General features: G+C 36.6%; 1 protein-coding gene across 1 annotated transcript; it reads right to left on the bottom strand.

Annotated features, from left to right (window-relative positions):
* Positions 1-236: 236 nt before the first annotated feature.
* Positions 237-10,105, bottom strand: THAP2 (THAP domain containing 2). The gene is made up of 3 exons (XM_049625972.1): positions 9,621-10,105; positions 3,417-3,612; positions 237-1,740 (listed from the first exon to the last, which is right to left on the bottom strand). The coding sequence occupies exons 1-3, from the start codon at positions 9,689-9,691 to the stop codon at positions 1,351-1,353; spliced, it is 657 nt and encodes a 218-aa protein (XP_049481929.1). The 5' UTR covers positions 9,692-10,105; the 3' UTR covers positions 237-1,350.
* Between the last annotated feature and the right edge of the window lie 37 nt (positions 10,106-10,142).

The following is a 10,142-nucleotide window of genomic DNA, read 5'->3' as shown; positions in this document are numbered from 1 at the left end:
GGCAACTATAAGAATAGTTCTCAGATTGTTTTGTAAAATAGCATTTGCATAGCTTTATCAGACACATATATTTTTTTAAAAAGTTTATTTATTTTAGAGAGAGACCATGCACACGAGGAAGAGACAGACAGAATTCCAAGCAGGCTCCGATGTGGGGCTTGGACTCATGAACCATGAGCCCATGACCTGAGACAAAATCAAGAGTAGGTCATTTAACCCACAGAGCCACCTAGGTGCCCCTGGACACAGTATTTTTACAGAAAATACATTTCACTTCCCTTATGCAGTACAGTTGCTCTATTTGACTCACTAAAAAAGATAAAAGCAAGCTGATATATACGATAAATTGATTCCATTTTAAGTTATAAGTTGTGAAGGTATATAGTAAGTACTTCTGTTATTAAATCCTATTGTGGGGTTATGGAGAAAAAAAAGCTTAAGAGTTTCAGTACCAACATACATGGGGGTAGAGAACATATTCCTAATATGGAACTTTGTATCATGTTGTCTAATGCATACATTTTGGAATCAAAAATGTAATATTTTTATTATGAGAAAAATAGTATAGATTTATCTTTTTGTTTAACTAAGGTAAAAGCTAGATCACAACATCTGGATTATTTCACAACATATAATCAGCTACCAGTTTTTACTAGTCTGAGGTACTTGAGGTCTTAACCTTGCTTGGATGACTCCAGAGTACTTCATATTGAAAATATTATTTTTGAAATATTTTACAATCTATTTTAAAAGCTAATATTTTTATGAGGGAGGCCATGATTAGCACACTTTTATTGGTAAGCAGATACAGAAAGTTTAAATAAAAGAACTTGCCTTGTATATCTTTTTTTCCTATAAAATTTCCAGATCACAGTGCCAATAATAATTAATACAAAACCCAGCAGTTTTAAAGTCATATTTAATGTTGGTTAACTCCCACTTAGCATCCTATTTAGAATGTAATATCCTAACATTGTTACAGGAAAAAAACCCTGTTTTTCTAATATAAATTAAACACATTGTCATAGATAGTTCTTTAAAAGTAGCCTTAAAAGACAAAAACACAAAACATCTTGCAAACATACAATTCCCTAGCAAAATTTTTAAGTACATAATTCTCATGTAAGGCACTTTCATTCTTTTTCAAATAAAATTTTCATAAAAAGTTTCCATTTTTTTTGTAATCAAATCTTCAGGAATTATACAGTAATAATGTTAGTTCAAGTAAAACTTTATTAAATACCCAATTTTGGCATAATTTCCTTAAATATCTTTACCTTTGAAGAGAATGAAGGATGGGCATCAAGTTTTATGTAGGCTAATCTTAAATGAAGGTATTCTTAGCCTGTTTTAGAGAATTGATAATGTTTTATCTTGTTGCTCTTGTTCAAGAATCTTGAAATCTTCCAAAGGAAGACTGCTTAAGGCAGTTGGTAAAATGTGTTCTGATGTACCCTTAGGTAATATGTTATTTGCTTCCAGATTCTTCACCAAGCACGTGGCTTTGATCCATCTCCGTGTTGCTCTGCGTTCTTTTTGTAAGCAAGTTTTCATTTTCTTTCTTAAGCTTGCTATTTCTTTTTCCAGTTTTATTATCCTCTTTTTGGCCTCCATAGGATTCCTAAAAGCATAACTGTGTTCGAGCAGTACTTGCTGACTACTAATGTTTGATTTTAAATTAGATGGTCCTGTTGGAGTACAAGTGTTGTTTTTCTTCAAAAGATTCCTTGACTTGAGTTTCTAAGCCAAATAAAATCAAAGGGTTGAACATAAATGATGGAATATCACAAATAAGTGAATTTTATCCTGTTTTGTATACACATAATTAAACCTCTCTTTTAAAAACTGATTTTAAAAGTTTGATAGGCAACATCAACAGCCCATCTCGTATAATCATGGATTCAAGTTTCTCAACTTGTTGAATTAGCCCCATTTACTTATTTCTTTTTGTGTTTTCTCTTCAGACGGATGTGAATATTATTAGAAAATAGACAATGGACTACCAAGGTCTCTTTCAAGTTATTGAGTATGATTCTATGGAAACTCTAAAACCTTTTGCAATTTTCTCACTAAGGCCAATGTAATGTATTTAAACATTTGTTTTATCTGTGATAGTGATTTAAACTCTTTTTTAGGTACATCCTATTCTTTCAATTTGGTAATATTTTAAATTATTTCCAAGTATCAAGCTCCTGAATAGATTTACTTATTAATTGTTCAGTTACATCTTCCATTCAAGGATTTAAAATCTGGCTAGGAACTTTTTACCCAAACCCAAGGACCCTGAGGACCTTTTTTTCCCTTTATGTCTTTCATTTGATTGTTCATCAAGTCCCATTATTTCTCCTCCTAAATATCTCTATCATGAATCTTTCCCTCTCCATCATTCTTAATGCTACTGTCCACATCAGGCCCATACATCACATCTGGTTTGAGGATATTAGAAACTTCTTTACTGATGCCTGCCTTATTCTGATCTTAATTCACATTCTGCCACCAGAATAATTTTTCTAACAGATTTGATGTTTCTGTAACTGGCTAAATTCCTCTTTGCCTAACTATATAAAGAAAAAACATGGCAAACTTACTATTTAGGATCTCACTCCTGCCATTCACCATCTTGATTTATACTCACAATACTAAACCACTTCCAGTTCTGAGGGTATGTCATAACCTCATAACTTTGTGTTTTTTATTGACTGAACAAACATTAAAACATATAGGGATTCATTTGTGGACAAATAAATTTTCCTCTCTGATCAGATTTTGCCTAGCTATATAAAACGTTGTTCTAATACATTCATCATGTGCCTTAATTCTCTTTCCTTTTACATATCACTTGCTAACATTTGATTATTTTCTACTTACCCCTCAACCCATTGGCTTTTGTTCTCATCATGTTATCGTAATTGTTCTGTGCAAGGTCAAGAACCCTCTCTTAAGTTCCAAACTCCAAGCTCAAGCCAGCCTAAATGCCTGAGCTCTATGAATCTTTGTTATGCTTTCCTCTGAATTTATATTCTTTAGTGTAACTCTTGTATTCTTTGGATGTGTTATTCTTAAAGTTCTTTGCACACATTTTAAATGTTACCTTAAAATCAGAGCAGAATGATGCTGGAGGTTTCATTACTCATGATTTCTCAGTTTTATCATTGGTTCAATTATTGATAATGACTGGAAATAATGTAAAATCCCAATATAGTAAAAACAGTTTGGAATGGGGAAAAAATATTGGAGTTAGGGAGACCTGGTCTCTAGCCTGCACCTTTACTGCAAAAGAGGAAGTTTTGCAACTTTCTTGAGGCAGATCATTATATATGAATTTCCATGTATTCTGAATGGTCCCACTTTACAAGCAAAAAAGAATGGGTACTAAAAATGGTAAAAATGGGTAAAAGAAAAGTAATGTTACCTACCATAGACTTTAAATGGTTACAAAAATCAAAAATGGTTGGAACAGCATCCATTTTAAGTCGTCGAGTTTGTCCTGTTAAGTCAAAACAGGAGGCTTCAAAGTGCTTTGAGCAAAGAAAAGTGTGTTTTCCTGGCACAAAATTTTTGCGCCTAAGTAGGCGAACCCATTCTTTTCTTCTTTTAGGATCCAAAGGAAACCTTTAAAAAAAAAAAAAAAAAAGGGCAACTCAAATTCCAACTATTACACTTCTGGTTGCACCTAAATGGTTAAAAGAAATTTTAAAAGATGCTGATTTAAAGTGTCTTCCATTTACATAAAACATTTTAATATCCAGACACTGAAACAGAAACTAATTCATGCTAATTTTTATAAGTTGGCAAAAAAATTACTCAAAAACTGACTTGAGTGGCTTTATTTTGATTTTTCAGGATTTTTAAGAGAACTTTCTTCCTCCCCACCACCCCCCCCCAACAGTCCTTAACATGGGCAGTAAAAATACAAGACTATATTGATTTAGATCGAGGTTATATAGAACCATTTTAAGCAGGAGTAATTCACAATGCTGTGATGTGCTGCTGATGCACACGGTCAAGACAAAATATCTGCAGATTAAATTTTATCAAGGAGAGCCTAGACAGATTCTGGTATTCCTTCCTCTGTGTTTGTTCATTGTGACACTTAACACATTGTTTAGGAATTTTTCCATTTTAATAAATTTCCAGTGAAATAAAAGTAGGTTATAAGTTTCTTGAGGACAGGGATCATTATATCATCTATTTATCTTTGACACTTAGCACAGAGCCTTGCAAACACTAGGGGCCCAATAAATATTTGCTTAATTGCTATGAAACAGAATACATAAATTAAAATTTACTATATTACGTCCATGTAGTTAAACTACACACATATATTTTTAAGCTTATTTATTAATTTTTTTTGGGGGGAGGGGCAGAGGGAGAAAGAGAATCCCAAGTAGGCTCTGTGCTGTCAGTGCAGAGCCCTACGCAGGGCTCAAACTCACAAAACTGTGAGATCATGACCTGAGCTGAAATCAGGAGTTGGACGCTTAACTGACTAAGCTACCCAGGTGCCCCTAACTACACATATTAAAAAAAAAAAAAAAAAGAACTCTTAAGCTCTGTAGTAGAAAGCATAATTATTCCAAAAAGTAAAATGCTGCTGTCAAGCCCAGCAGGAATGTTTTCCCTTTCATATTTATTTTAAGTATAAAATATACTGATATGTACCAGTGTATACCTGGTAGGAAGAGAAAATTGTAGGGGACTGCCCCAAAATTCTAGTGGCCATTGTACTGACTGACTTGAAAACATAAGAATCAACGTTCACATAAGTTTGAATTGAGCTCTTCTTTAGTTTGATTAATCCTTTAAGTATTAATAATGAACTGACTAGTGTTTAAAAAGAACCATTAAAATCATGTTAAAAGATCACATGTTAGGGGCGCCTGGGTGGCTCAGTCGGTTAAGCGTCCGACTTCAGCTCAGGTCACGATTTCACAGCCTGTGAGTTCAAGCCCCACGTCGGGCTCTGTGCTGACAGCTCAGAGCCTGGAGCCTGCTTCAGATTCTGTGTCTCCCTCTCTCTCTGCCCCTTCCCTGCTCATGCTCTGTCTCTCTCTGTCTCAAAAATAAATAAAAACATTTAAAAAAAAAATCACGTTAGAAGCTCCCAAGTGAAGCTTGATTAGGTAACAATAGCTTTAGCTAGATTAGATATTTAGGTTTGCTCAAATTGCCAGCACTAAGGGGCATAGAAGAAAACCCCGATTTACTGTAAGTACCCTTCCATCTCCTATCCCCCCACCCAAAAATACCCTAATCTGAAGATAACATTTGTATGTCACTCTACAGTTCGCTTTCATGTATGTAAGTTTTTTCTATTTCATTAGAAACCTCTGATGGAGAATTTATCTACTGTGTTCCAATATTTAGTGGTTTGGAAATGTTTCCTGGGGCCTAAGCTAAAAGTCAAGCTTTAGTTTACAAGCACATTTCTTGTTTGGGCCTCAATAAAGATACAGAACAAATTAAGTACTGTCATTGTATTATCATTGCTTTAAGACTCTTCAGATATATGAAGGCTATCTTTCAAAATTATTTTTCAACCTTTTAATTTCTTTAGCTCTTTGTAGAAAGCTTTTTTTTTTTTTTTTTTTTTTAAATAGGCTCCACACTCAATGTGGGGCTTGAACTCAAGACCCTGAGATCAAATGTCACATGCTCTACCAACTGAGCCAGCCAGATACCCTTTGCTCTTTTTAAAACTAGCTCCCTAATTATGAAACCAAGGCATAATTGAACCTTAACGAGTCAATTTTCCTTCCTTAAGATTCAATTTAGGAATCCCATCTTCCTAAGGAAATTGTTCATGGAATAAGGTGTTCCTGTATCATACAAAATATCATTGTATTCTAATTGTTTACTTTTCTATTTCCACTCCTAGATCATAAGTTTCTCCTGGTTAGGAGCTGTTTTTCACTACTTTATCCTGTTAAGCAAGCACTCAATGAACTTTCTCAATGAATCAATGAATGTGCAAACTAATGGGGTTAGTTTTTATGTATATAGTAATGGGAAGGGTACATAATCAAATGACTTGATGCAATAAAAGAGTGGCTGAGAGTATAGTCTCTGGAGTCAAATCAAGGTGCCAATCCTGGTGCCTTCAATGTAATAGCTGGGTGACTTTAGGCAAGTTATTTAACCTTTTTAGGTCTCAGTTTTATCATCTATAATTGGAGTAATAATGGTACTTAGTACATTTCTAGGGAATAAATTAGATAATATGAGTAAATGCTTAGCCCAGTGCATTGTATACATTAAATACTAAATAGGGGCTATTTATGAATACAAAAACAATTACAGGTGTCATGAGTGTCATAAAAGGGTAAGAGCTAATCTAGTCAGGACACTTTGAGTTAGGAATTAGCCAGGGAATTTAGGGTGGGAATAGTGAAGAGTTTTAGCTTGGGGACAGTGAAGAGTGTTATGACATGAAATGATGTTGGAGGGCCTTCTGGGTTAAAGAGTAATTTTGAACTCTATCCAAAATGGCACTGGTAAGCCTTTTAAAGGCCTAATTTATTATTTTTTTATTTTTATTTTTTAAAGGCCTAATTTAGAGAGCTGATTATTAACATACCTTAACTAGCTGTTGAACACAGTCATTAAAAATTAGGTATATTTGCAATTAAGAACAAAGGTAATAAATACTGAAACCCATCATTTCTTAATTACTGTATCTATATTCTTGAAGTTATTTATGTCTGTTATATCTGTGTGGTATAATTGCTATAGAACAGTGTGGTACTGCACATTTATTCCCAACTCTATGATCAGTCATGTCATATTGGTAACTTGAAACTAGTCATGGTAGGAGTATTTATATCATGGAAATTGGGCAAATACTATCAATCAGGGCTATCCTCTTTCCCTGGAGATCCTGTTGTTAAACCTTTAGCAACACAGCTACGATTATAGAGGTTAGTAGTGTATGAATAGAAGCAGTGAACCAGTTAAAAGGCTGTTGTAATAATCCAATCAAGAGGGAATGGTGACAAGTCAAGGGAGGATGACCTACCACATTCTGGGTGGATAGTGTTTTCATTTACTGAGAAAGGGGTTAAGAGAAGTGGTGTAGGTTTGGGGGAAGAGCAAGCTCATTAGTACAGTTTCGAAATGTTGAACCCAAGGAACTGAAGAAAGAACAGGCAAATACTGAGACACTTGTCCTATGGGGTCTGGAACTCATTAGAAAGATTGGACTGGAGATATTGATTTGGGAGGCATCATGGATTAAGTGTTAACTGAGACCACAGAACAGTTGAAATCATTCTGAGAACAGTGGTAAGACCTAGGTCAGGGTGCAGAGAAAGGGGCTGGCAGAGAAAACAGATCAAAGACAAAAATCACAAAAGTAGTGTCAAATAATTCAAAAGTAGAGAGTATTTCATGGAAGAAATGATCACATGCCATAAAAAAGAAACACAAAAATGACAACTCAGCAAGAGAAGTTCAGAAGATTATTGGGGAGACTTAGACTGCAGTGGGCTAAGAGATAAAAATGGAGACAGTAAGTTGAGGCAACATAAGTTGTACATGGGGATAAAGACGTCTACCAACATCCTAGAAGTTAGTCAGACATTGTATTTGTGAAATAGGAATGTAATTTATTATAATATTAAGATCTAAATTTCTGAGGTTACACATGAAAATGCTAATTTCATAGGAAGAAAAATGGTCAGGTATGCATGTTACTGTATCACTGTGTATCTCTTAAACATTCAATATTATTGGTGCCTTGCTTGACTCCTCTTTCCCTCATCTTCCACATCAAATTACCAAACACGGTAGTTTCTACTCAAAAATCTTAAAAAAAAATTTTTAGTGTTATTTTTTTAATGTTTATTCGTTTTTGAGAGACAGAGCATAAGCAGGGGTGGGGCAGAGAGAGGGGGACACAGAATCTGAAGCAGGCTCCAGGCTCTGAGCTGTCAGCACAGAGCCCGATACAGGGCACGAACCCACAAACCGTGAGATAATGACCTGAGTCGAAGTCAGACGCTTAACCGAGTGAGCCACCCAGGCGCCCCTAACTCGAATATTTCTTAAATCTGTCCACTTCTTTCCATCTCTGTCAGTACCACTCTAGTCTAGGCTACTGGTGGACTCTCTCTTGTTTTACTGCAAGTTTCTGTTTTTTTCTCTATAACTCTCACCTCGTCTAATTTACTGCTGGTTGTGCCAGCAATGAAGTATATTGCTTAGCTCAGTTGACATTATAGCAGAATTTCTCTGTGAAAGAAATAGTAGGTAAATTAACATTGTGTAATAAGCTCCTTTGTCATCAAATTCATCTCTTGATGATGCTTGACCAGCACTTTAAGTGTCAAATAATTCTCCACACTGCAGCCAGATGGCTTTTTAATATGCAAATCTAATCATGTCTTTCTTTTAAAAACTTTCACGTCTTCTCAAACACTTACTGGGTAAATGAGAAATCTGTGAAGTAGCACACAGGACTAAATCTCTGTCATCTTTTGGTATTATCTGAAATTTCACATCCTCTGAGAAGTGTTCTTTGACTTACTAAGGCTTAGTTAGGTATCCCCGAGTATCTCTACTGTGGCACTGACCCATAATTATGTCTTTCTTTCTCACTACAGGCTAAACTCAAGGTGTAAGAATTTTCTAGATCCCTAGCACTATGTCAGGCAAATGAGAACTCTGTACACATTTGATGAATGAATGAATGAATGAATGAAGTGCTACGTTTCCATCAAATAGCTGAAAATCAGAAACATCACAAGGACTTTTTAAAGCAGCAGTTTTTAATAAGAGGGGCATTTAGTCATAATTAGGTAGGGAAAGGGTCAAGGTTATAGTTTTCCACATTCTAAGATCGTGTTAAGTTGTGAGATATATAAAATCAGAACTATTTGCGCTTAACTTTCTTTTAATGCTTCTTCAGGCACATGGCAGGCACTTGCGTATTACAAAGGTAAACATTTACAGAGTACCTATTATATCTCATGCAGTGTTCAAAATGTTTTCAAGAGTTCTGATGTGACAGAACTAAATTTTGATCGCTCTTCCAGCAATCGGAGGAAAAGCAAAATGTAAGTTCTTTTTATTACTGTTCCGTTAAGAATAGAAAGCTTATCTTTTGCACTTTCATTAACATCGCTTAATTCTTTAGCTATCAATGATGACTCAACTCCTCCGCAGTTAACTGTTATGTGACTGAAATCGAAATGCTTCCCATGCCAATTCAGCTCGTGACAATTTCCTAACTTTGATGAAAGCACACAGCAGGCTTTTAAGGTGACTGCGGACTTGAACAGGAAGGTTTCGCTTCCTTTTAAGGCATCATTCATGTCAAGGCCCAGTCTAATACATGAAAGAACAGAAAATTAAGATATTCTCCTCTCACTTTTTCTCTAAGGGGTAGCCACCACACAGAACTTGGATTTCTTGTACAAAGTGAGTAAACCTTCCCTGAAGTGACAGAAAAATTGGGCGTATTTGAGAAACACAGACAAAGGGCGGACAGAAATGATGCTCCCCTGCTACCAGCTAGGTAGCGAAGTCTTCAGAATTAGTAGGATCCTCTTGTTCCTTCCACACAAGCGACACCCAATCTAGGAGCTCCCGTTTCCGGCACCCCCACTCCCTGCCCAGGTTACCTGTGGAAGCTGATGTTAATGTGCTTGTTGTAGGTAGTGGCACAGCCCGCCGCGGCGCAATTGGTCGGCATTTCCCTTTCCCCCTCATTCGGCGCTGTCTTAAGCCTGTTCTGAGGCGCTGGCTGCTACGCTTCCTTCGCGCAAAGGCTAGGCAAGCGAGGCTAGGGGAAGGGCCCACCGACAGGAGTCGTGGGAACGGGGTGGGAAAGACGGGTTGTGTGTATTTGGGGGGGTGGTGGTGTCAACCTTCTGTCTCTTTATTAATATGGCGGACTTCAGCCAGCAGAGCAGACAGTCCTGGACCTCCGATCTCCTTCGTCTACCTTCACCAACATGGCGGACAAAAGCCACCCCCTCCCGGCCCCCAAAAGGGAGTGGGACTACTGCGTCTCTTTGGCAGCCGACCTCAGAGCAGTTACAAAGGTGTCTCTTGCCCTCCCCCCATCACTATGAAACTCTTGCGGCCAAGACTAAGAACGGGCCCGCCCACCCCGCCACGCACCCAGATATCCCAATCCCGAG

Source organism: Panthera uncia, chromosome B4 (assembly GCF_023721935.1).
Source record: "Panthera uncia isolate 11264 chromosome B4, Puncia_PCG_1.0, whole genome shotgun sequence".
In the NCBI taxonomy this organism is placed as follows: domain Eukaryota; kingdom Metazoa; phylum Chordata; class Mammalia; order Carnivora; family Felidae; genus Panthera; species Panthera uncia.
The sequence above is the reverse complement of the archived record's forward strand: the minus strand, read 5'-3'. Positions and strand labels throughout refer to the sequence as shown.